At 57.0% G+C, this 26,233-nt stretch overlaps 1 protein-coding gene, 1 long non-coding RNA gene and 1 other non-coding gene across 4 annotated transcripts; 1 reads left to right on the plus strand and 2 right to left on the minus strand.

Moving 5' to 3' along the window:
* Positions 1–1,970: 1,970 nt before the first annotated feature.
* LOC122702766 lies at positions 1,971–9,878 on the minus strand. Of its 2 annotated transcripts, XR_006343306.1 has the most exons (7): positions 9,817–9,878; positions 9,290–9,571; positions 9,050–9,134; positions 8,209–8,281; positions 6,316–6,405; positions 5,618–5,804; positions 1,971–2,158 (listed from the first exon to the last, which is right to left on the minus strand). It is a non-coding gene; the product is annotated as an uncharacterized LOC122702766 (long non-coding RNA). The 2 variants fall into 2 exon arrangements; XR_006343305.1 differs by having other exon boundaries at positions 9,050–9,571.
* On the minus strand, positions 3,118–3,190 carry TRNAW-CCA. The gene has a single exon. It is a non-coding gene; the product is annotated as a tRNA-Trp (tRNA).
* A 1,732-nt stretch (positions 9,879–11,610) lies between the features above and the next one.
* FAM78A (family with sequence similarity 78 member A) lies at positions 11,611–25,906 on the plus strand. The gene is made up of 2 exons (XM_043916571.1): positions 11,611–12,654; positions 22,863–25,906. Exons 1-2 carry the CDS (start codon positions 12,332–12,334, stop codon positions 23,389–23,391), a joined length of 852 nt encoding a protein of 283 aa, XP_043772506.1. The 5' UTR covers positions 11,611–12,331; the 3' UTR covers positions 23,392–25,906.
* The last annotated feature ends 327 nt before the right edge of the window (positions 25,907–26,233 follow it).

Raw genomic sequence — 26,233 nt, forward strand, 5'->3', positions numbered from 1 at the left:
AATGAAAGACATGTGTGAATGATTGCAAGCATCATGCGGATGTGTTTCAGGATCATAGAACAGGGCTCCAGGCCTGGCCTAGGGGTCCTGGGGGGCATTCCCCTGGAAGGAAGAGTGGGTGAGAGCTTCTGGGTAGGGGGAGCCTTCCTCCTGCCCGCTGTGAGGTCTGGGAGCCCTTGTGGCGGTACATGGACCAAGAGGGCAAGAGAGGCTGCCAACCCAGAGAGAAGCAGGCCAAGAGGGATTTGAGTTGGAGGATTCGGGGTTTGAGTTGGGGCTTCCTGGCTGAGGAAACCTATCTGACAGCCCTTTAAGGGCTGACCCGGCCTGGGCTCAAATGGAAGCCGCTGGTGTAGGGCAACCAGCAGAGTTAGAAGTGAATGCCCTGGTGTCATGATGTATTATAGCAGCCAAGGCCTGGGATGAAGACGGGATTCCTTCTGAGCATGGAGCCCCCTCCCGCCCCTGGGAAGCCCCAGGCCCACCCTGCAGCCCCCCAGGGAGCAGGTCCACAGACTCCCAAGGACAGGAAGCCATCTGGGTGGGGTGTGTGCTCTCTGGTCACGTGGGACCAGCCTGGGGGCTCCAGAGTCAGACAGATGGGAGATGACCTGGGGCTCTGCCACCAACTAGCCGCAGGACCTCTAGCAAGTCACTTGGCCTCTCTGGGCCTAGTCTTTTTTTTTTTTTCCTCTCGTAACACAGGAATACTAGTGTCCACCTTCCAAGGGCTGTTGTGAAGTCAGTGAGTTGATGTCTCACTGATGTAAAGTGCTGAGCAGGGCAGCTACGCTGCCACGGAGTGAGCCTTCAAGCCTCCCGGTTAGGAACTGGTCTGTTTAACAAATGAGACAAAGACCTCTCTCCCTCTGAGACATTCTTTCAGAAGCACCCACCCGCCCCCTCAAGGTCTGGCCCCTCCTCCATACCTGGCTGGTGAGAAGCCAGACATCAGGAATCCTTAGTCTGAGGTTCCTTGTGGATTCCCTGGCACTTCTCTTCCAGAATGTTCCACTCAGACCATGCAGCCACAGCGGAGGCTGTCCCAGACTGTGTCACATCCCGCCTTCTTGGGTGTGGCCATGCAGACCTGTGCGGCCCCACCCTGAGCCTGGACGGATGCGCATGCAGAGCGCGTGGGAGCGGGCAGTGCGCTGTGGTCTCTCTGTGTTCTAGCTTATTGACACCATGTAACCAACCTTCCGGCGAAGTCATGATATCATGCCCACTTTACAGATGAGGAAGCTGAGGCTCAGAGGGGTGAAACCCAGAAGAGGTGAGGCCCAACTCCTAAGAAGTCCCTGGGGCCTCCAGACTCAGATGCTGCAGACCACAGGGACTGGGATGTGCCCACTCAGCTTTCCACCAGGGCATTCACCCCACTCTTCCCAGGTGGGGCCCATGATCCAGGCTGACCTCAGGAGGGGAGGAGGAGCCCAGCCCAGAGATGGGCTATTAATATCCAGAAGCCTGTGTCAGCATCTTGGCCTGGCAAGAGCTGCCGGCAGGTTCCCAGGGCTACGATGGGCTCCATGCTGGGGAGGGCCATGGAGTCTGACTGGACTTCAGCCCAGGAGTGGTGAAAAGTGGGCTTTGGATTGGGTCAACCCTGGGTTCAAACCCCAGCTCAGCTTCCTCTACTTTACCAACCACAGGCACGTCCTGCCAGTACTCCTGGCCTCTCTTCCTCCCCCAGGGGGCTCACTCAGAGTGAGACCTGCCCCTCCATCTGTAAGTTGGGGTGACCCTGTTCACTGTCTCAGGCAACTGAGAAGCAGGCGCCATCCCTTTATGAGCACCTACCACAGGCTACACCGTCCCACTTCTCAAGCGTCTTAGAATTCATCCATCCATTGAATTGATGCTTTCATTGATCTCTTCCTGCTTATAGTTTCTGTATAGTTGGGGAGAGAGTATATACACCTGTTAAATAGCTAGCCAGATTCCAAAGCAATGTATTTTTACCCATAGCGTTATTTTTTCTTATTGTCAAATGTTACAGTCTTACAGCAATAAATTCAATGAATACAGATGATATAAAATAGGTGTAACCCTGGACTTCCTTGGTGTTCCTGTGGTTTAGATTCTGTGGTTCCACTGCAGGGGGTACAGATTCCATCCCTGGTCAGGGAACTACGATCCTACATGCTGCATGGTGCTGCAAAAAAAAAAAAAATATATATATATATATATACACACACATATATATATATAATTCTATTGCCTGGGTGCCACGACTGTTAACATGAGAATGGTCAGGTTACACAGGAATCTGCACTTCTCATTTCCAATTATTGAAATGTTTTATGACAACCACATATTACTTTAACAATCAGAAAGAATATCTATTAAACTGTATCTATGTATAGCAAATGCAGAGATAAACAAATATGCATTTAAAATATGACTGTATTTATATACCCTTTTAACCCCTCCCTTTTCTTTTTTTTTTTAACCCCTCCCTTTTCATGTAACAATGCAGACCTGGCAATGTCTCCGTGATAACCCATCAGTTTTCAACGACTGCTTGGTATTTTGTCATGTGGATGGGCCAGACTTTGTAGAAGCAATTCTTTGTTTTTAGACATGTAGACTGCTTCTATTTTGTGACTATTCAAAACTATTAAGTACTAGGTGGCATAGCCATCCTTACACATACACCCCTGTGCACCTAGGCAGAATATAAATAAGTGGCTACAGCAGCAAGTACCAGTAAAACGGTGCGTTTGGATGCAACCCCATGAAATCTGATGGGTCAACCTAAGCCACCTACTGCAGTGCCCAGACCCAGAAAACGAGGACAAGGTCAGAGACACTTCTAGCCAACATGGCAAGTCTGACCACACTCTTGTGTTAGAGCCGAGGAAGAAAAGGCTAGAGTGGTGACATCACTTATGAGGCCACAGAGCTGATCAAGCAAGACCAGAGTTAAGATGTGGGCTGGCTGATCCCTATAACTCTGAGCCAGAAGGCTGTCTTCCCAGACATGAATTTTTCTGTTTCCCACAGTTTTTCTGTTCCCCACCTACTTGGTCTCATCTGTCACTCACTCATTCACTCTCTCACTCTTGGAACACTTGATTTTTTTTTCTGACTTTGTGGCAGGAGGGATCTTAGTTCCCTGACCAGGGATTGAACCTGTGCCCCCTGCACTGGAAGCACGGTGTCTTCACCACTGGACCACCAGGGAAGCCCCTGGAACACTTTTTGGGGTCTGCCATGTGTCAGGCCCCCCTCCCCACGAAAGGCCAGTGGGAAGTACAAAGATGGCTGCATGCCTGCAGACCACCTGGCCTCTCCGAACCATTGCCTCACCTGGCCCGCTGTCCATATGACTTCTTTCTTCTGGCACTGTCCATTACTGAGAGAGGAATCTGTGGTGTACAATCAAGTGACTTGGGACTCAGCCTAAAGTCCTTGCCCCAACTGCTTGGCTACACAGCCTGTCACTTGAAGGCAGGAGAGGTTTTCTGGCAACATCCTGGGGTCTAGAGCTGTTTGTACATCATAGACACTTGCTATTCATTGTCTTTAAATGTTCAAGATAGATCCACTACTAATAGTGAGCATATTTGTCATTAACTTGTACTTAACAGTGCTCCTTGGCAGACTCAGAACTAAACGTTTGTCTCAATTGTTACGGAAATTTCATAGACAGGATTTTAGTCCCCAAGGCACAAATGACAACACCAGAGCTCAGAGGTGAAGGGATTCTCTCTGAATCATGGAGTGAGCCAGCGGGGTACCCCGGGGTTCAAACGTCACCCCGACACCCCGTACCCTCTCCTGCCCTTTGATTTTTCTCCTTGGTCAGTTTCCTTTCTAACACATCATCCCCTTACTTACTCTGCCTGGGCTTAGCACCTGTGTCCTCCTAGCAGCGTGTGAGCCCGTGCGGCAGGGCCTGTTGTGTTTGCTCCTTTGGGGGTGCAGGTTGTCCAGGGAGCCTGGAATCTGGCTGGTACTGACTCTTTACGACCCCGTGGACTGTAGCCCACCAGGCTCCTCTAGCCTGGGATTCTCCAGGCAAGAGTACTGGAGTGGGTTGCCGTTTCCCTCTCCAACCATCTTCCGGACCCAGGGATCGAACCCACGTCTCCTGAATTGGCAGGCGGATTCTTTACCACTGAGCCACTTGGGAAGCCCATCTGGCACCTAGTAGGAGCTCAATAAACGGATATGGAATGACTGGCTGGCTGGGCTCTGATCTACAGATTTTGCCCCCAGAGATGGATGGCCAAGAGGAGGCGGGCTATTTGGGGGTGATGACCCCAAAAAGAGGAGGGGAGGGGTGAGAAGCTCCACTCTAGGGAGAGGCAGAGCTGGAGGGGAGAGTAGGGAGGGGCAGCCTTGCGAAAAGCATCTTTCATCACCGCCTCCCCCGACCCCGCCAGCTCCCGCCCCGGATCGCTTTCTCAGTTCGCATTTCCAAGGCCGCTCCTGGGCTATTTCGGTCGGGAAACCTGATCCTTCGCTGGGTTTATTTTAGCACCTTGGAGAACTCCCAGTGCCGCACCCGATCCGAGGCCGCACCCAGCCTGCTGACCACGCCTCCGTCCCCGTCGCTCTCGGCGGCGGGGCGAGCGCGGGGGGCCGGGCCAAACAAGCCTCCGACGCGCGGCGCCGGCGTCCTCCTGCACCTGCGGCGCGCGGGACGGTGATGCCCACCCCCGCCGCCGCGAGGATGCCCGGGCGGGGGGTGCCAGGTGACCGGGTGAAAGGCGGGGCACCTGTGCTTGACCTGGGCGCCGCTGCTCCCTCCTGCGGGGACGGGGTGCTTTCGAGACACCTGCGAAGGCGTTTGTTGCTCCGAACTGCGGCTCCGCTGGATGGCGAAGCCGGGGATGCGGACTGGCCCTTGCGCGCCAGGATGGGAGAAGCAAGCCCTCCCCCACCCTTCCTGCTGTCCATCCCACTGGCTCATTAACGATCCTCTCCAGCCCCAAATTACATCCAGCACGCACACATGCACAGATATGCACACTCACACATGCCCCTACGGCCCACCCACTCACACCCCAAACGTGCTCCCCCCCTACACTCACCGTCACACACACATCCACACATCTGCACAGACACACATTCTCACCCACAGACACACAGGCTCACATCCACCCCCATAGACATGCATGAACACACACCATCATGCACACTCACACAGACATACACTCGCACAACCAGCAAACTGCCCTCTGCACTCACAAACACTCTCATATATATTGTCATACAAGGCACACACCTCCATACACAATATACACACAATCTCATCTACACCCACACCACTTGTGGTCACTCACACGACTACACACCTCATACACACACCCACTTGGACACACAACGTATACACAACTGTCACATATACCCTCACACATACAAACTCACACTGTCACACACACTCATTTACACACACAGTCACCCACACACTCTAATTGCCTCATACAACATCACACCCCTCACACCCCTGGAACATGCATCCTTCACCCTCCCCTCCCCAAGCTCACTACTGGACACGCACATCAAAGCAACTTACTCATACACGTCCTAATTTATAGCAGTCAGTACTTACTCATGACTGTTTCGAGTATGAATTTGTACCATTTATTATTCATGTTAATACCTCTATTTATCATTCTTAGCATCTCCGGAGCCCACGGGGATGTGAGTGCTGAGGGGAGCAGGTCTGTTGTCTGTCCAGGCCGTGCCTGTGTTCCCCAGTGTCTTCTGAGCCCCCAGCCCAGGTGTCCGGTCAACACGGGGGAGGGAATGCACAGGCCTGAGATGGTGTAGAGGCCAGCTGATCAGACCTAGAAGAAATGTGTGCCTGAGCCTTTGGCTGGAAAGATTTGCAGCCACCCTAGGCACCTGATTTTATACAGGGCCCCATGACATGCCTTTGCCCCTGCAGAGAGAGTGAGGTTATCACAGACCTGGGGGCCAGGAGGCCCGGCTTCTAGTCCCAGAGCCCTCCCTGCTTGACCTTGTGGGGCCCGTGTCTCCCTCTGTAGGGAAGGTGAGCTCAGAGCCTGCTCTGAGACCCCGGCTGTGCCGGCTTGGCCAATCCCAGCCCACTCCCTGCAGAGGTAAGATGTCTCAGTCTGCCAGGTGGGCCCTGTAGCCTCCTCACCTCTTGACATGTCCCCCTCCAGCCACCTGCCCGGCCTACCAACCCTGCCCGCCCGTCTCCCAGATGGACATTTCAAGTCTCATCATTGGCTTCCTGTCTGGTCCCGAACAGTTAAGGATAGAACCCTGTCTCCCAGGGCAACAGAATTCCAGCACTTAACATTTCCATCTGCAAAACAAGGGCTTTCCCACCTGTGAAATGCCTTTCTGGTCTCATGATGACTGCACTCTTGAGACTGAGAGCTCTTGGAGGACCAGCTGTGGCCCTGCAGATGGTGACTGCTGCCATGAAATTAAAAGACACTTGTTCCTTGGAAGGAAATCTATGACAAACCTAGACAGCGTATTCAAAAGTAGAGACATCACTTTGCCAACAAAGTAGTCAAAGCTATGGTTTTTCCAGTAGTCATGTATGGATGTGAGAGTTGGACCATCAAGAAGGCTGAATGCTGAAGAACTGATGCTTTCAAACTGTGGTGCTGGAGAAGACTCTTGAGAGTCCCTTGGACAGCAAGGAGATCCAACCAGTCAATCAATCCTAAAGAAAGTCAACCCTGAATATTCATTGGAAAGATTGATGCTGAAGCTCCAATAGTTTGGCTACCTGATCTGAAGAGCCGACTCATTGGAAAAGACCCTGATGCTGGGAAAGATCGAAGGCAGGAGGAGAAGGGGACAACAGAGGATGAGAAGGTTGGATGGCATCACTGACTCAATGGACATGAGTTTGGGCAAACTCTGGGAGATAGTGGAGGACAGAGGAGGCTGGTGTGCTGCGGTCCATGGGGTCACAAAGAGTCGGATGACTTAGCAGCTGGACAACAACAACTGCAGGGAATGCTGGTGAGAATGGCTGCTACATCGAATCCGCCAGCCTCCAGGTCTAAGAGCTGGGTGGGCGGGTTCCATCCCCTCCTCCTTCTTCATCAGGCCTCAGTATCCTCATAGGTGGAATGAGCTGGTGATGGGACCGGCTCGTGGGGTTGTCATGGAGAGCCATGAAGCTGATGCATGCAGAGACCCTGGCTACAGTGATGTTCAGTGAGGAGACCCTGCATCCAGTTCTTTCTGCGGACCTGGGAGGGCTCTGGACTCATTGGTGCTGTGTGTTAAAACCCAGCTCAGGGAGTTCGCTGGTGGTTCAGAGGCTAGGACTCTGAGGTCCCCATGCAGGGAGCCCGGGTTTGATCCCTGGTCAGGGAACTGGATCCCACATGCTGCAACTAAGGATCCTGAGTGCCGCAACTGTGACCTGGCACCGTCAATGAATGTGTGTGTGTGTGTGTGTTTATATATATAAACCCAGCTGGGTGCGGTCAGGTTGTTTCTCCCTCTGGTTTGCTGTGTGATTTGGGGTTTTCACCTCTCTGGGCCAACGTGCTGCGAACTGAGGAAGCTTGCCCTCCCACCATCGGCACTTGGAGCTCCCAAGTTGCCACCTTGGGGAGTTCACCACCCCCGAGGGGGGGATGGGGTTGTGCCTTCTGACCTCTGCTCTTTCCCCTTCACCGGTGACATCAACGCAGAGGAGTCGGGGAGACTGAGGCCTGAGGGGGGCATGTGAGCGTCCCCGTGGTGCTGGGCACATCACAAGCAGATGACCCCTTCCTCTTTTCTGCAGACGCCAGCTTTTCAGTCTCGTGTGGAGGCCTCATGGGCCCTCACATATGCTGAGACAGCCGTGGGTCTGTGCGCAACACCCACAGACTCCAGAAAACGCTGAGCAGGAAGCAGGGCTGCACAGAGGCAGGAGCGCTGGAGGGCGCGAGAGCTAGGGAAGCCGCCAGGCCTCGGAGGGCCCGTGGGGAGCCGGGGCAGGGGAGGCAGGTGTGGGCTGGCCCTTTCAGACCCGCCATTGCTCAAGGTGAGCCCCAGGGGTGCCTGTCCTTAGCTCAGAGCCTGGGAAAAAGGCCCCCAGACACTGCCTGTGCTCTCCCTCTGCAGAACTGGCCCTTGAACTAGTCGGAGACAAAATACTGCCTAAGAGGTGACATGGAAGAGGAGGCATCTTTGGGGCTGAGGGTCAGGTGTTTTCTATTTTTGCTCACCCCACGGGCACCCCAGTACTCTTCTGGTGGGACTTACCAGACACAGGGTTTTCTAGTGTCACTTCCACCAGGGCTCAGAGGGGGCTGGCCCCCAGGCAAGGGGGGCATGCCTAGAGGAGGAGATAAGTGGGCTTTGAACTTGGTCAGATCTAGGTGGGCATGCAGACTCTGGAAAACCTGACCTATGGGTCTCTCTGTCCAGCCCACCTCCTGGGGCCGAGGAGGTCAGAAGAGACAATATCTGCTCAGTGGTGTGGTGGTAAAGAACCCACCTGCCAATGCAGGAGACATAAGAGATGTGGGTTCAATCCCTGGATTGGGACAAGCCCCTGGAGAAGCAAACGGCAACCCACTCCAGTATTCTTGCCAGAAGAATTCCACGGACAGAGGAGCCTGGCAGGCTACAGTCCAGAGGGTCGCAAAGAGTTGGACACGACTGACGTGACTTAGCACGCACGCATATGGACACGTGGTACACACCTTATCATCATCATCATCATCATGAACCCAGGTCAACCAAGCCCAGAACTGCAGGGTGTAATGTCACTTCTAAGAGGCATCAAGGACACTTGACTCTTGGAAATCATCTCTGGGGGCCTGGCTGCTTAGGAGGCACTTTAGGGTTCTGACTTCTGTTCTTTCACGTCGGATGAGCAAGAAGTGCAGGCTTCCCCTGTGGCTCAGCGGTAAAGAATCCGCCTGCAAAGCAGGAGACCCAGGTTCTTTCCCTGGGTTGGGAAGATCCCCTGGAGAAAGGGACTGGCTATCCACTCCAGTATTCTAGGCACTGGAGCTGATGGTGTGGGCAGATGAGATGGACACCCCCAAAGTTAATATCTTATCTCTATATAAAGTGAACAGTGTAATAATTCACCCACCAGCTGAAGTGGGTGAAGGCTGAGGTGCATCCAAGAAGGGCAGGATGTTTGGTGGAGACCACAGGTTCACAGCAGGGAGAAGACGCTGTGGGTTGAGGCCAGGAAAAGCTTCTTCCGGAAGTGGAAATTTACACGGGGTCCCTCGGAGCCCTGTGGGGTTCCTCCCTCCTGGCAGTAGGCAGATCCCGAGGGCCACCACACCTTGGTCTCAGTCAGCAGGACCAGGAATAAACCACTTACTAGTTGACCTGACTCCTCATTAGGCTCAGGGCCCGTGGCAGTCATCAGGGCAAGGGCAGGGGTGCAGCTGGGCACGACGCAGTGGCCACCTCGACTGGCCACTTCCTGCCTGTAGCCCAAGCTGGTTGCTGGTATGAGATGGATCATTTGGCTGGCTGATCACCCCTCAAAGAGGAGACCTCAGAGTGGTGGGAACTCTCCGCCCCTCCAAATCCTGCCCTCACTGGCTGTCAAGATGCTCTGGCTGTCAAGATGCTCTGGCTGGACCCACCTGCCCTGTGCCTGGTGGTGGGCAGAGTCAAGGGAGAAGGGCATGGCTCTAGTGTGGCCACCAGGTTTTCTGATGTCACAAACCACCTGGCCTTTCCCCCTTTCCCTGGCGGCAGTTCCAAGGTGGAGGTTAGTCGGGGGTGGGTCCTGGTTCAAAGATGTTTAGAGAGGTTAACAGCGATCCCCCCTGTCCAGGGTCAAACCCCTCTAGGACCTCTTCTGCACGTAGACCTCCTGGTTTCAGCCGGAACACCCACCTGGGTGGGACTGGCAGGCAGGTCTCGGAAATCTCCCAGCTTTGGATTCCCCCGGCTCTGTGAAATACACACGATAAGCCTCCCAAGGGGGCTCTGGCTGATGGTAAATGAAATGACCAGGCTTGTCCAGTGTTGATCACAGTTGGGGCCCAACAGGCCCTGACCACCTGTCGGGGTGCCTAGAGGCCCAGCAGAGAGAGCAACACAGAGACCTTTATCCCTTCTCCCCCCACCCCCAACCTCCCAGCCCTGGAGCCCTCTCCCAGTCCTGCACTGTCTCTAACCATCCAGGCCAGGGCGACGTCCACCTCCCACCCCTCCGCCTGCCCTGATCGGGGAAAGCCCGCCGAGTTCAAAGGGCAAGAGGAGCAGCCCACCTGGACCGGAGACAGAAGTCGAACTACACTACCCAGAATTCCCGGAGCTAGCCAAAAAGGAAATGTCGTTTCTGCAAGGAGAGGCTCGGCTCCCCCAGCAGCTGCAGATACAGCGAGGGAGCGAGAGGGGGGCGAGGGGTTGGGGGGAGAGGATCACCAGGGGGGAGGCGGGCTGTGTGCGGGGAGCGAGGGTGGAGAGCGGGGCGGGCGGCGAGAAGGAGGCGGCGCCCGCTCGCCCGCCCGCCGCCGCCGCCGCCGCCTGCGGACCTGCACCCCCTGCGGGTCCGGCGAGCGGGCGGCGGTCCCTGCGTGCGCTGCGCTCCCGGCCGGCGGCTGCGGGAGGACGCGGGGCCAGGCCGGCGCAGGGGCTGAGTTTCTGCAAAGTTTGACCTGGTTGCCTTTCCGATGCTGCAGCAGAGCGAGGCAGCGCGGGGCGCGCCAGGCGGCTGCGGCGCGGCGGCGGGGCTGAGCGGCGACAGCACGCTCACGATGATCATAAAATAAAGCAGGCGAGCGGGGTGGGGGCAAGAGAGCCCCGAGCCTCACCCCTCTGCCCCCGGCCACCCCCGACCCCCGACCCCCACCCGCCGGGCAGCCCCGAGCTAGGAGGACTTGGGGGCCGGGGGGACGTCCACGCCGGCCCCCAAGCCCCTGCAGAGCTAAAGGACACTTCCCCGAGAAAGGGGGTGGGGGCGCCCCCAGGACGTACCCGTGGTGGGGTCGGGGGCTTCCGGAGGGCGGCAGCCCGGGCACGCGGAGCGGCCCGAGGGGCAGGTGAGTCTGCGGCGCCGCCCGGGTGGGGGCGTGCGCGCCAAAGTTCCCCGGCGGCGGCGAGCGCGCCGGACGCGCGGGGATCGGGGGGCCACTCGGGGCTGGCTAGAGGGGCATAAAAGCGGCGGGGCAGGGCACTGCGCCCTTCGGGAGCCCGGGGAACCCTGGCTCGGGAAGGGGCGTGCGTCCGACCTGACCGGCCTGCAGGGTTGCCCTGCGCCCCTCGTGGGGGGGAGGGCCCGGAGGGAGTCTGACCGGGAAGGGTCGCCGGCGGCGAGGAGGTGGAGGCAGTGCCAGGACCCAAAAGTCCACGAGGCCCACTGCAGTGCCAGGTGCTGGCCTCCCCCTCCCCGACCCCGCCTCCGGGCCGCGAGGTGTCAGCGGAGATGTCACGGGCGGCGATTATTCGCTGGTGCGCGCGGTCGTGCGGCCGCCACTGACGGGGCGGGCGGGTGTTGGGGGGTGGCCGCCGCCTCCGGGGAGACCGCCCAGAGGTGCGCGGTCAGCTCCGCAGCCCGCGCGCCCCGCACACACGCGTCGCCGCCCCGCGCGTCCCCCGCAGCAAAGTTCGGCTCAACTTTGAGGCGGGCCTTGACGCCCTGTCCCTTCCACCTCCTCCCCCCCAGGTCCTCGGCGGCCGCGGCGAACCAGGCGGCGGCCCGAGCGCAGCCCCGGGGGCCCCCCGCACGGCGGCGGCGGCGGGCGGCGACAGCGACAGCGGCGAGGGGACGCGGCGCGCCCGCGTGGGGGCGTCGGCCCGCGCCCGCGAGTGGGCGCCGACGGGGACCCCGCGGGCGGCCCGCGCAGGGCGTTCGCCTTCCTGGAAGCTCCAGAGGGCCCGCAGACCTCGGCCGACTGAACAGAAACTGCTTTCCCATTGATTCGACCGGGCCGGGCCAGCGGCCGGGTGCGTGTGCCCGAGCGCGTGCGGAAGGCAGAAGGGCAGGAAGTCGGTCTCTGGCAGCCAGGGTGGCGGCACCGCGCAGGGGACGCAGCCTTCCTTATTTATGTGTCTGCCGGCATTTGCCTTCTTCGCCCGAAGACTTCAGGGAGCGTCTCGGAGCTGCGTTCCCCGCGTGTGAGGCACGGGAAGGGCTGGATGTCTGAACAACATGCTTATCCATTAACCTCCAAACTTTCCTTTTTTTAACCCAAAGAATATCGGTGATTTTTGTTCACTGTTCGCAGAAGAGAGAACCTAGGGCCCTTGAAATGCAGCAAAATCCTTATTTATAAAGTGGCCCCGCGGTAGTGATATGCGAACCCCCCGGACTCAGTGAATCTTCTATCCTATGGATACCGGTCTTGGGATTTGAGATTGAAGATCTGTACTGTCTGCACTGGGTCCGGCGGCCTCCATCCTGTCAATGCCCAGCTTCCCCTGGGACTGCTGGTCTTCCCTGGAGATCAGAGCGGTCCTGTGTGCCATGGGCTGCATTCAGAGCATCGGAGGCAAAGCCAGAGTCTTCCGGGAAGGCATCACGGTGATCGATGTGAAGGCCTCTATCGACCCCATCCCCACCAGCATCGATGAGTCCTCCAGCGTGGTGCTCCGCTACCGGACACCCCACTTCCGTGCCTCGGCCCAGGTGGTCATGCCGCCCATCCCCAAGAAGGAGACCTGGATAGTCGGCTGGATTCAGGCGTGCAGCCACATGGAGTTCTACAACCAGTATGGGGAGCAGGGCATGTGAGTACTGCTTAAGAGCAAGCTTCGGGGAGGGAGCCGCTTGAGAGGGGAAGGGGGAGGTGGGGGGCTAGAGAGGGGTCTCTCCAGGGCCAGAGGGAAGCATGAGGCAGACGTGGAAGTGCTCTCTGAGTCCTCCTCGTCCAGGCGACCTAGAGGGCTTGCCTGTTGATTGAGATCGGGGTCACGGTTCTGGGACCTTCCCTTCCACTGTCCCTGGCCTCCTCCCCCGGGGTTCCCATCTCCCTCCCCACAAGATGCCCAGGAAGCAGAGGGACCCTCCACTGGGAGCCTCTTTGGCAAAGCAGGCGTGCTGTCCCGGGTCACTGGAGGGGCTGGGGCTTGGCCCGGCTCAGGCCTCCGCCGGCCCACATGGTCATGGTGAGCACTCGGAAGGAGAGACGGGCCTCCACAGCCTCCAGCCTTAGCGTGCAAGGCTCTGTGTTGGGCCTGATCTTGGCCCCCGGCATTTTCGGAGGCACATCAAGACCTGGGGTGGCGGGTGCTCTTTTCTGTTCAGGATGGAGTTTTGTTGCAGAGGGTTTTAGAAACGCGGTTTGCATTGCAGTGCAGTGTTTCTCTCCGGGGCAGAAGTCCACTTTCTGTGAACCTCCATCGTCAGTGTACAGAAGGCTCCAGGGGGCCCCTAAGAGCTGAGAGGAGCCCACGGGCCTCTTCTCTCCAGCCCTGTCTGTAGAATGTCCCCAGGATAATGTAGCGCTCAGTGTGGCCCCCTGGGATCCTGGCAGGTGCCCTGATCTTGGAGATGGTCACCCTGAGTGTGCAAAGAGCAGCGGTAGACAGAGAGGGAAGTGGCTTAACTTGAAGGGCTGCCTAAGACAGGGTGAGGACAAGAGCCGTTTCTGAGCACGAGGAGGCTTCTGAGGTCACCAGACAGCCCCCAGCTAGACCCCTGGGAGTGGTCATGGATGCTCACCCACAGCCTCTTGGGATCCACCCCTGCAACTCACCTCCCCCATCCTGTAGCAGACTTGCCCTCTGACTTGAAACTGATTTAAGAACCCCCCGGGGCCACCTGAAATTAGAGAGGATGGGGAGGGGACACCAAATCTTGTGGCTTCTCCAGTTGTGACTCTGATGTTACAAGGACAACAGGAGGATCATGGAAAAACTGAAAACTAGGTGTAACCATGGCCACCCCGAGAGGCACGTGGGCCATATCTGGACACTCGTCGGCTCCCCCCTGTCTGCCTGACATCTCTGCTGCAGGTCTGACTCTCCAAGTGGTTATTAAACCAGGCGGGGCTGTGGGGGTGGGAGCTGGCTTTCCATCCCAAGAGGGGAAACATGCTTCTTAGTTACTTGGTGTGGACCTTTCCTTAGAAGCCTTAAGCCCAAAGCATTCTCAGGCTTTGCAAGGCATTTGGGACAAATGGCAAGACACAAAGGTTTTTTTAGGCTTTTAGGCTAAGCTTGTTTTCTTCCCGAGAAAGAATAGGGAAGTCAGAGGGTCCTTCTGAATTTGGAAAGTTCCGTCCTCCTGCTGTGAGCGCCAGGAAGAGGAAAGTTGGGGAGAGTTGAAGGGACTGAGTTTTGCGGAGTTGGACGTGCTGTGTGGCGGGGGAGGGGGCAGGCCTGGCCTGGAGCCTCGGTTTCCCCACCCGTGAGGCTTCAAGGCCTTGGGCTACCTGTGGTGGCTCCAGGTCCGATCGGGCACTGCGGCCGGAGGCAGGCCTGCATCGGGAGACCCGAGCTGACCTTTGTCTGTGCCAGTCCTTGGTTCCTGGTTAGAGGAACCGAGTGCACACCTAGACTGCAGTCAAGCGGACCTGGGCACCAGTCCAGGCTCTGTCCCTTTCCAGGGTGTGACCTTAGCCACCCTGACTCTCGGTTTCCTCGTCTGCAAATCGGGGCCACTCATAGGCCTTGCAGCATGGGCTTATTGAATTACGGGACACGACATTGGTCAAGCTGTTGGCTCTGTGCCAAGCCCACAGTAAATACTGCAGGTGACTTGTCTTTAATGCTGTTGTTACTATGATGATCCTTCTGTCAGATGGGGAGTGGGTGATGGGACCTGTAAAAAGAATCGTGGCTGAATTCAGACAGATGTAAATTACTCCTCGTGCTGAATTTTCTCCCTGGCCCAGGTCTTCCTCTTTCACACAGAGCCCATTCCCTGACTTAAGAATTTAAGTTAACACTGTAAGTCACGCATGATTTGAGTTTTCAAGTGGCTGAAGGCTGTTTTCTTTGTTCTCTATGGGTTTCCTTTTGTTCTCTCCCCTTCTTGGAACATGCCTCAACGTAGGGACCCCTGTGTCCCACGGACCTCCTTCTCCAGGGTCCACTGAGGCCCCGATGGAGATGGGACCAGCCCTAGAGAAAGAGCAGAGTTGGAGGCTCCCTGGAAGGGCAGGAGGGACTGGCCAATAATGAGTTCAGTCTCTGGGGTCAGGATGACCCCAGTGCTGGCTCTGGGGCCTCGGCAAGTTGCCTCTTGGAGGTTAGGTTTTGCCATCTGTGGATGGGGAGTTAGAGTGCCCGTGGGTTGCTGGGAGGATTCGAGGAGAGGACAGCTGTAGGTGACTGCCCTGTGGCTGAAATGCACAGTTGGAAACTGCTTGATTATTAATCAACAAAACTGTATTAAGAAACCGAATTACCAAGTAGCATGGTTCCTCTGGCCGGTGGGGAGGCTCTGGTCTCCAGAAAAAGCCTGGACAGCTGTGCCTGCTTGAGTGTCAATGGAAGCATTTTTTTTCTTCTTTTTTTTTTTTTTTTTTGCTATGCAGCATGTGGGATCTTCGTTCCCTGACCAGGGATTGAACCCACATCCCTGTATTGGGAGCTCAGAGTCTTAACCACTGGACTGCCAGCGAGGTCCCAGATGGGAGCATTTTGATAGGATGAAAAGACTCTTCCCATCTTCCCTATCCCAAACCTCCTGTGATAACGAGGCTTCTTCACTTGTTTAAGCCCCGTGATGGGAAGGAAAACAGGGGTGGTGAGAGGTGGGTGACCCGCAGCCTCAGGCTGCCTGGAGCTGCCCCTTAACTTTGCTGGGTCGGGGGCTGTGCCGTGCTTTGCAGGATATTGAGCAGTGTCCCTGGTCTCTGCCCACTCAATATGCCACCCTCCCCCTGCCCTAACAGCCAAAAATGTCCCCAGACACTGCCTGATGTCCGCAGGAGGCGTGAAAAGTCACCCCGATTGAGAACTGCTGGGCTAGACCCAGGCAATTGGAAGCCTTAAAATGAAGCCCCCCTGGGCTTTAAAGGCCTTGGGGAGGGGTCGGCCAGGTGGCAAAGGTTAGGTTAGGGTTTCTGTTCTTGTATTAAAAATATTAATTCCAAATACTTAACCAAAACCCGTAATACCCCTAAACATTATCCCTGCTTGAAATTAATCTCTAATCCAGGAGGAGAACCCTTTTGAATGACATTGTGGGTTGGAAATGTTTGCAGTGGAACAATGCCACACGCCAAACCCCAGTAATGCCCCGGCTTAAAGACGAGAGCTAGAAAATGGTGAGTTTCTTGTGCCAGCTTGAGAGGATTCTATATCGTTCGGGGTTCAGCCCACATTGCTTTAAAAGCTACCCCCCCCCCAAAAAAACTGTCGGAGACGCCTGCCTCCACAGCCCCGTCCTCCGCAATCCTCAGCTGCCACCTGTCAGCTGGCACAATCTTCCAAGTGACAAGTCCCAATTTCTCCCCTGTGTGTGGGACGCTTCACGTTATCCCTAATTTGCCCTCCTGCTGCAGCCCCCAGGGAAACTGGCCCATGGCCAGAGTCAAAGTCGAGGCTGGCTCTGGCTCCCGGTTTTGCCAAAGGGCAGGCTTGGGGTGAGGGGAGGAGAACAGCTCAAGAGATGGGGGTCTCTCTGGATTGACAATGCCACCTGCCCATGCCCTTGTCCAGCAGGGCGTGGCCTCCCCAGCTCCACCATCCACAGGTGTGGCAAGCTTGGGCCAGGTTCCCAACCTTTATGAGCCTCACTGTTCCCAACTGTGAAATGGGGTTGTTGAGGGACTAAATGAGCTGGTGCCTGACGAGGACTCAGCACAGTGCCTGCATATACAAAACACTGGTTGCATAGTTGCTATCCCTACCATAACTAGCAATCATTCATCATCAATTACACAGTGCCCGGCAAGGAATCAGTACAAATTGTGGTGCTCTTCTTCTTTTGGGTTGGATTTCCCACACCTGCCTAGAGCACGGGAATCTCTGGCAGTGGGTTCTCTCAGGGATTTTCAGTTGGACCTGGGATGACATGAACTGTCACAGGCTGACGAGGCCAGTGGGAGAGGGCTGGGCTGGGGTGGAGGGGCCTCTGCCCGGCTCCCCGGTCTCTCTCTGGTCTCCCAAGGACTCCAAGAGGTCCTCACTGATGCTGAGGCCGGGGCTGCTGAGACCCGAGGCCACTTGCCCGAGGAGGCTTGCTCTGCTTCAGCGGGTGTGGGGTGGGGTCAGGAGGCATGGCCTGGTGACCACGTGGCCTCTTCTTGCGGCCCAGGCCTGCCCCGGGGGCCGGGCAGAACAATTGGGGACGGTACTTCCTCTCTGTGCCCGGAAGGCGGCCTCCCCCATCTACGGGCCGTGGTGGAGGCCGGAGAGGGAAGTCCTTGTTTCCAGGCTTTAGGGTGGGAGGAAGTTGGGGGCGGGAGTACTGCCCGGCCTCAAAAGTACTGCCCCTGGACCTACCCCCGCCTGGCGATCATGCCCACCCTCACCTTCTGAGGGCGGAAAACAGAAGCTGGCATCTCCCGGGCCGTGTGGGGAGGCACCGGCTGCCGCCATGATCGGGGAGTGGCAAATGAAACAGGGAGATGCTTTTTTTCCCCCTGCTGATAGGATCTGGGTTAAAAATGGAAAGGGTCAGTAATGCCTGGTGTGAGGGGTACAATGTGGGCAGCTTCTGGAAGATGAGCTTTCAGAATTCCAAGTACATGGGACCTTCAACTCTGGCACTGTGTTGGGTTGGCCAAAAAGTTCGTTTGGGTTTTTTGTGTTGCGGAAAGGCCTGAACGAACTTTTTGGCTAACCCAGTAGTTCTGGCGTCTGTCTTAACAGAAACAGCCCTGGCCTGGTGCCTGGCGGGTAGTAAGCACATAAAAAGTCTACTGAACAGACGAATCAATGAATACATGAATGGAAGGAGCGGGGCAGAAAGGACGTGTGTGGGGGCAGAAACTCCGGCCCCGGCCATCATGGCAAAGAGCCACGAACACCCCCAGTGTCCTGTCTCCAGGGCAGAGGATGGCGAGGCTGCTACATAGGACGAGGAGGGGCTCGAATCAAGATTCTGTATCATGTGATCATCACTAAAAACTCGACTGTATACTGGGTGTGTGCTGGGAGACAGCTTCAGAAGGATGTTTACCAGAGTGGGATGTGGTGAGTACCCTTGGGGAGGGAGGGGTGGCCCGGAAGGCAGGACTCTCGTTTCTCACTTTAGGTACTTCTCTATGGCTTGCTTTTTAAAAGCAAAACAAAAACACAGCTTTTATAACTGAAAACTAAAACAGGTGCTGTTGGGCCCTTTCCGCCACGTGGCGGGCCCTGGGACTGTGGCCCGGGCAAACAGGGAGGGGTGAGGTGGGAGGAAACAGCGGTCACAGAGGGGTCACACCTCTGGCCTCTGGGCACCTCTGGTTTCCTTCCCTCTCTACCCACAGGCCTTTGAGCAGAGCCAGCTTGGGGCTGGTGGCGGGGCCTGGGGCCATAGGGTGACCCTCCCCAGCCTCTGTGGGCACCCTTTGGCACAGCCTCAACCCCTTCTCTGGCCTACAGGGAAGGCCTTTTGTAACCCCTTCAGATTCACTCCCCATCCGTCACACTGCTCGGAGCGTCCATGTGTGTGTGTGTGTGTGTGTGTGTGTGTGTGTGTGCACGCGCACGCGTGCAGGCACGCGCCGGGGGGCCCTTGACTTCGCCTGCATCTGACTTTCAGGGCCGTGGGGAGGGGTGTCACGGCAGATTTAACGGGGTTGGAGGAAGGAAGCGTGCCATCGGATTTGTGTTCTTAAAGATCGCTTGTGCTTCCGGGAGGAGAGCTTGGCAGGTGGCAGGAGGAGACCTGGGAGAGGTGAAGAGTCGTGGCCAGGGATGAGGCGAGGGGGTGCGGGGGCAGTCTGGAGGTGAGAAGGGGGAGTCAGGGATGGATTCGGGCGTCCAGAGGGTGCAGGGCCCCTGACATAGCTGATGACCAGGTCCCCACGGCGGCGTGGCTAGCGCCCATGGCAGGTCCCTGCAGACGTGTCAAGTGGCTTTTGGATGGCACTGCAGAAGGAACGGGGGTTGAGGGGAACTCAGGAGTCTGGCTCAGATGTGCTGCCCGCGGGCCCCAGAAAGCATCTGCGGTCTGTCTTGAAGCCTGGACTTGCCTGCTGTCCTCTGCTTTCCCACACCTCCAGGATGAGGGTGGGAGAGAGACGGGAAGCGGGCCAGTTTCCTGGGCGTGGCCATAGCGAGGTCCTGTGCCCTGAAGGGCCCCCGGCCTGGTGCCAGGCCACTGTCACCACGTGGCAGTTCTTAACTTTTGAACAACTTTTTCACTTCGCGCTGGACCCACACTTCCTGTGGCCACTGTCACCCTGAAGACCAGTGTAGGCTGGTGAGGAAAGGGGGGAGGATACGGGGGAGACCATGTCCCCTGCTCCCCTGTGGGAGGCCTGATAGGACCTGCCCTGGGGTCTGGACAGGAGGCGCTGGGGCAGAGATGGGCGGTTGCTCGTGTTCGCAAATCCCCCTCCTCCACCTAGATCTGGTGGTGGCTGGGCATCTGTGTGGACCCGAGAGCCTTGCCCAGACCTCTCAGTGGCATCTGTAGCTGTACTGTCCTCACCTTGCAAACCAGAAGGCTCAGAGTGTGCAGGGAGTGGAAAACTGAGTGTCTGCCTTGAAGCCCGAGGTCCCTGCAGAACAGGAAGTCTTCGAGGCAGGAACTGTATGGAATTATTCCTTTCAGAGCCCAGATAATCTGGAAACATAAATGAGGTCAGGAGGCCTCAGGTCACATCGGGGCTGGCAAATCCATTAGTGTGAGAGCACGCCTCCCTCAGATGTTCTCCGCGAGTTTGCATGTTTTGCTGTTTATCGCATAGCAGGTGGTATGTGTCGACAGGCTTAATCATCACAGAAACCTTGAAGAAGGTGGGTGTGATTACCACAGTGGACCGGCTTGGAGCTGACATCTGTGACTTGACCAAAGCTGGTAGCCAGGGAGATACTGGCCCCGGGCTGGCCCACATCCCTCAGCTACTGTGCCCTTACCCACACCCTCTTGTACCACCTCGACTTGGAGACTGGACCGAGGGGACCAGAGCTAGCTCTGCTGGGCTGCGATGATGTGAAAACAGACGCCCTTGGCCCGGGTTCTGAGTAATACGCCACGTGAGACACGGCTGTCTGCTCGCTCACGGGGACAGTCACTGGTCTGTGACTGAGCCAGCGCCTGGGCATTTGGGGGGGCTGGTAGGGGAAAGGGAACCTGAAGCTTTGGGGTCAGAGGCTGAGACAGAGAGAGGGGGGCCATGTGGGTACCAAGCCTGACTCCCCCAAACAGGCCAGCTCTTAGGAAGTGAAAGGGGGCCTTTGGCGAGATGGCTTTCTGCCTTTAAAAAAAAAAAACAACAATTTTTAAGAGTGAAACACCGTGAGAAGGTAGAGTGGGTGCCTTCCAGGAGGCTGGATACAGGTGGGACACGGGCTTCTAGGAAATTCAGGACAGGACCCTGACCCGCTTTTCTGGTCCATGACGGCCATCCCCTCAGGACAGCTGAATCTCCAGGTTCACAACTGTGACCTCTTCCCTTGGAGTCTGATGAGCTCAGGGCCCCAGGCTGGAGACGGCCTATGAGACAGGTGTTACGCTAATTTGTGACCTTTTTAAATGATATAAACAGAAAAATTAGCAAAATCACATTCCTAATTATCCCTCCAGTAGTGACCACATTTACTAACTGCTAACATTAAATGATGCATCTTAGGAATGCATTTTTAATTATGATTAAGTTATACATGGGCTTCCCTGGTGTGTCAGTGGTAAAGAATCTGCCCGCCAAAGCAGGAGACGCAGCTTTGATCCCTGTGGGAAGATCCCCTGGAAGAGGAAATTGGAACCCACTCCAGTATTCTTGCCTGGAAATTCCCATGGACGGAGGAGCCTGGCGGGCTGCAGTCCATGCAGTCACAAAGAATCAGACATGACTGAGTGACTAAACAACAAGAAAGATATACATAAAATTTATCATCTTAACTGTTTTTAAGTTCAGTGCTATTAAAAACATCCACACTGTTGTGTGTCTATTTCTAGAAAATTTTTCATCTTCCCCAACTGAGATTGCACCCATGGGACCCTGGCTGCCCATGCCCTTCCCCCAGCCCCCAGCAACCACATCCTGCTTTCTGTCTATGCATTTGAGTCCTCGAGGGACCTCATACATGTGGATTCATACAGCGTTTGTCCTTTTGTGTCTGACTTATTTCACTTCACCTAATGTCTTCAAGGTTCCTCCATGTTGTAGCACATGTCGGAATTTCCTTTTTAAGGGTGAATGATATTGCATTGTAATGGACCGGCCACTTTGTCCATCATCCAGTGATGGACACCTGGGTTTGTTTACACTTTTGGCTATTGTGAACAGTGCTGCCGTGAATAAAAGTGCATTTTGTAATATATATTCTGGAGAGAACTGCTGGTGTACACGGGTGTGCAGAATTCTGGGGGCAAAGCGTCCTGAGTTTTGGTGTGGCAGGTGCCCAGGTCTCACTGCTCAGCTGAATCACCTGGGGAAAAAGACCCCCACCCTCAGCTTCCCTTACTTTACCTGCCTAGTGGGGTGGAGGTGACTGTTGATGAGTCTCCAAGGGGTGGGTTCCCCGGATGCTGCTGTCCAGCCACACATGTCCTCAGAGTGACTTGGGACAGGCCAGTGTCCTCTTCTGTCTGAGAGCTATTATTATAGCAATAGCCATGGTGACAGCAGACCTAGCAGACACCAGTCACTGGCCTTTGTCCTGTGCCCTGCCCTGGGCTGGCATGTTCCTGCCTGAATCCTTCCATGACCCCAGGTGGGACAAGGAGATGAGTCTGGGGCCCAGGGGGTGCAGGGACTTTGCTCAGGGTGTCACACCAGTGAGAGGGTGGCTGACACTTTGAGCAAGGCCATTAGGTTTCCTGAGTCCAAACTCCACAGACAGCCTAGCTGCCTTCTTCTGCCCCAGGAAGACTCAGCCCCTGAAAGCAAGACGGGCTGACCAAGTGCTGCTGGTACTCAGCCGGGCCTATAGCTGCAAGTGCTGGTTCCCTGGCAGCTGCAGCAAGGCCAGGAGGCAGGGACTGAGTATGGTGTTTTGAGATGGGCTGGTTAGGTTTTCTTGGTTCTGGTGCCGACTGGGCGGGAGCAATTCAGGCTGTACTGTGCTTCCTCTTCTAGGCGGGCGTGAGCAGAAAGGAAGGGGTACTACCCGTGATGCTGGCCGTGCTGGGCGGGGGGCCAGGGAGCCCAGACCCACACGTGGTGGAGGAGACGTGGAGGGGAGGGGACAGTCTGAGCGAGGGCTCCGGGCACTGGTTCCTGTGCCTCTGGCCCGGGTGCTAACGCCGAAGCTCAGAGAGTGCGGGCATTTGACCTAGGTCACGTGCTGGTCAATGGAGGGACTGGAATCACTCTTAGATGTGCCGACCTCACGGCCACTGGGCCCTGAAGCTTCCTGTCAGCCCCTAACGCAAGAGAAAGACACTCCCTGCCCCCTGCGCGCCCTGATGTGCTGTGTGTCCAGGAGAGACCCCGACCCCCAGCCTCTCGTGGTTAGCGGCCTCTGCCCTCACTGAAAGCCCGGAGCTGCATGTGGCTGTTCCACCAGCCACCGGGACCCGGGGTGGGGGGCACGGCACAAGTCAGGGCTCCCCGTTACTGCGCGCTGCCCCCAGGCCCCTCCCTGGGACACATCCCCTCAAGGCCAGGGGCAGCCAGGGCTTCCCAAAGTCCAGCCCGGTCTAGAGTGGCTTCCAAGGGGAGACCAATCTGAGATGATGCAAGAGAACAGGATGTGGCTTTTCGGGGGGGGGCTGCCAGGTCTAGGGGAGCCCCGATTCCCTCACCTGATGCTGGGTTGTCAGTTTCCTGTCGGCCCTCCCCCCTGCCCCAGAGGTGAGTCCCCGGGACAAAGGGATGCAGACCAGCCTGCTGGCTGACTGGCTGGCTGGCTGGTGATGTAAACTGCCTTCCCATCCTCAGGTCCAGCTGGGAGCTCCCGGACCTCCAGGAAGGCAAGATCGAGGCCATCAGTGACTCGGACGGGGTGAACTACCCGTGGTATGGTAACACAACAGAGACCTGCACCATCGTGGGCCCCACCAAGAGAAACTCCAAGTTCATCATCAGCATGAACGACAACTTCTACCCCAGCGTCACGTGGGCCGTGCCCGTCAGCGAGAGCAACGTGGCCAAACTGACCAACATCTACCGGGACCAGAGCTTCATCACGTGGCTGGTGGCCACCAACACCTCGACCAACGACATGATCATCCTGCAGACCCTGCACTGGCGCATGCAGCTGAGCATCGAGGTGAACCCCACCCGGCCCCTGGGCCAGCGCGCCCGGCTCCGGGAGCCCATCGCCCAGGACCAGCCCAAAATCCTGAGCAAGAACGAGCCCATCCCACCCAGCGCCCTGGTCAAGCCCAACGCCAACGACGCTCAGGTCCTCATGTGGCGGCCCAAGTTCGGGCAGCCGCTGGTGGTGATCCCGCCCAAGCACCGGTAGCAGCCGGGGGGCGCCCGCGGGGCGACACCCGGATGAGGACACCGCTCAAGCGACCCCCCACACGGACTCTGCGGTCATTCAGCGAAATACAACCTTTCTACCTTCTCTGGCGGGGTGGATCTCACTGTGCGAATGCCCCTGGGATGGCCCCACCCCACCCCGCTCCGCCCCCGCCCTTCTGGAACCTGCTTTCCTCAGGGAGGGGGGAGACCCAGGCGGAACCGACCCCCTGCGTGCACCCTCAGGGTCACCCTGGGTCTCCTTTCCTCTCCTCGCAAGATCATTCATTTGCAACAGACACCCTGGAACAACTGCTTTTTCTGTTCTTTTTTTAAAAAAACGCCTCTTCATGAGGTTCAGGGTCTGAGGAGGAGCTGGTGACGAGCCTGGTGGGTGCGGCGGGCCCCTCCAGGGGAAAGACACCCCCCCCCTTGTCCTCCGTCTTGCGGCCTTATGTAGACTTGCTTTGCCAAACTTTTGCCTTAAGCTGATTTTAAAGGAAAAAAAAAAAACCTGGAACAAAGAAAGCAGGATCTCTTTTCTACTGGACTTTGTATCTTCTGCCAGAGGCAAGGGAGGAGGGGGTGGGGAAAGAGAGAGACGCCCCCGAGCCCCTCCTCCTGGGTATTGCCCAGGTGGTCGGGGGTACCAAGGTAGATCTAAAACCAGCTGCTCATTCTTTCGTTTTAGCTGAGCCGAAACCACAGACAGATTCTGCCCCCAAAGTCCCTTCTCTCTGCCACAGGTAGAACCCCATCCCCGACCCCCTGCCTGCAGAGGGGGCTCTGAGCTCGGTTGGGCCCACGGTCCCGCGTCCCACCTCTCTCCACTGCAGCCAGAACTTGCCTTGAGTGGGGCTGGGAGGAGAGAGGGCGGGTCCTGTGAGTTGCAGGTAAGAACCCGGGGAATTTCCAGCATCTTGGTCCTTGGATGGGTCTGTTGGCACATCTCAGCTTTTCTCTTTCCATCCATACTGGTCCCCGACGCCTGGAGGGGGCCAGCCACCCTCCCCAGCTGTAGTTCAGAGGTAAGAGGGCCTGCACCTCCTTGCAGCATCTTCTCAGGGGACGCCCCTCCCAGATACTCTGGGGGGGGGGTTGCTGCAGACAGGCTCCAGAAGGCAGACCCCCACTGCCTGTCCTCACAGAAGGGAATGAGGGCCCCCCTAGCTGGGGGATGGTAGTAGGCCTGGGCCCTCTGGAGCCCCCCAGGACCTGGTCCTGAGTGACACCAAGCTTTGTTTTTTTGTTTTTTTTTCATCAGAAACGTCTGCTGCTTGCAGGAGCTGAGGGAACACCCAGCTGAAGCCCCCTTCCTCCAAGCTTGCTAGACTCACAGCGACATCACCTGGGTCCCTCATTCTAACCAATCATAGTCAAGCACAGAAAACTGTCAGATGAGGGAAATAAGGCATTTCTGCTACAGATGAGCCACTTGGAGGAGCCCCAGTGACTGTGGGAGGGTGTGGGTCACTGAGTCCTTGTTCTGCTCCTTTATCCGTGGGATACTGCATTTATTCAAGGGGTGCTTTACTGCCCATCCATCTCCCAAGCCCGCTCCTGATGGGAGGCGGGCAGCTCTCCTGGAACCACTGGATGGGGGAGAACTTGGTGTGGCCGGCGGCCCACCTGGTGCTCGGGGACCCCTGTCAGGCCCCGGGGTTGGGGGGGATTGGGGGGAAATGGCCAGCTTCCCTTGGGTGTGTTTGGAGGGATGCCTGCCACCCAGAGAGGCCACAGCCTCCAGTGAGGGGGATGTGATGGGTCCCAGGCCCCCTGCTCTGGGGACAAGCTGTGGAGGGGCCGGGGTGGTGAAGTCCAGCTGCCATGGACGGGACCTGGCCTCTAGGCGGCGAGGCCCTTCTCTGCACTCAGGTCTTTCTTGCACTAAAAAGGAGAGAGGGCTCTGGGCGAGGGGTCAGGAACCGGAGTGCTGCTTCTGGGCTGGGCCATCGCTGAGGTGTTCTGACGGGAGGAGGGGTGGTCCTGAGCTGTTTGGGGGCAGCGTCTCCCAAGCCCACTGCCCCTGAGAGGGAGCAGGGCCCTCTCGGAGGCCATCACTGCTCTGGCTGCCTCCACCTACCTCCATGCCTACCGCATGCCTGGGCCCCCAGTCAGCTTGCTGCCTGGCTCACCCCCCATCCTCTACCCCTCGCCCCTGTCTCTCTACCCCTCCCGGCCTCTCTAAAGACAGGGCTGGGATGACCCTGGGGAGGCTGGAGGTCCAGCTAAGGATGCTCGACTTAGCCTGGGTCTGGTCCCTCAGCCTCTCGGGTCAGGAGCACAGACCCAGGCTTCTCACCTGGGCTCCCCCCATCCCTCCGGTATCCCCACTCCCCGGCGTGGACACACTCCTTCAGCAATAAGGACCATCCGCGGTCGTGGAGAGTACTGTGAAAGCAAACCAGTGCACTTACCAGGAGGCACAAGACTCTTGAAAAAAAAAAAATGTACCGTGAACCTTTTTAAAACAACAGCAACAAATACAAAGAGAAATAAAATGTAATTTTAAAGTAGGCCTGGCTAGGATCTGGATGTTTCTGAAGTGGTGGCTTCACTGTCAAGGGGGCAGGGTGGTGGTGATGGCTCTGTATTTCCAACCTAGGGGGTGAATGTATTTGGGGGTGGTTATATGGCTGGAGCCTGGGGGTTCTGGTGCTAAGGGCATGGAACATGAACCTAGGAGGAGGCAGGTCACTTTGCCGTCCACAGCCCGGGGACCTTGGTTCCCCACCCACGGCGCCCCTGGGTTGGGGCTGGAGGCTGGATATGGAGCTAGGACTCAGGGACAGCTTGGTTTTCTGGCGAACAAGAGAAACTGTGACAGGAGGGTTAGTGTGTCG

The sequence above is a fragment of the Cervus elaphus genome, chromosome 11, assembly GCF_910594005.1.
Source record: "Cervus elaphus chromosome 11, mCerEla1.1, whole genome shotgun sequence".
In the NCBI taxonomy this organism is placed as follows: Eukaryota; Metazoa; Chordata; class Mammalia; order Artiodactyla; family Cervidae; genus Cervus; species Cervus elaphus.

Bases quoted from the DNA above. Each gene is read 5' to 3' on its own strand.
- FAM78A (XM_043916571.1), top strand. From the start codon at position 12,332: ATGCCCAGCTTCCCCTGGGACTGCTGGTCTTCCCTGGAGATCAGAGCG. The intron at 12,655-22,862 runs GTGAGTACTGCT...TCCCATCCTCAG, and splicing joins CAGTATGGGGAGCAGGGCAT to GTCCAGCTGGGAGCTCCCGG.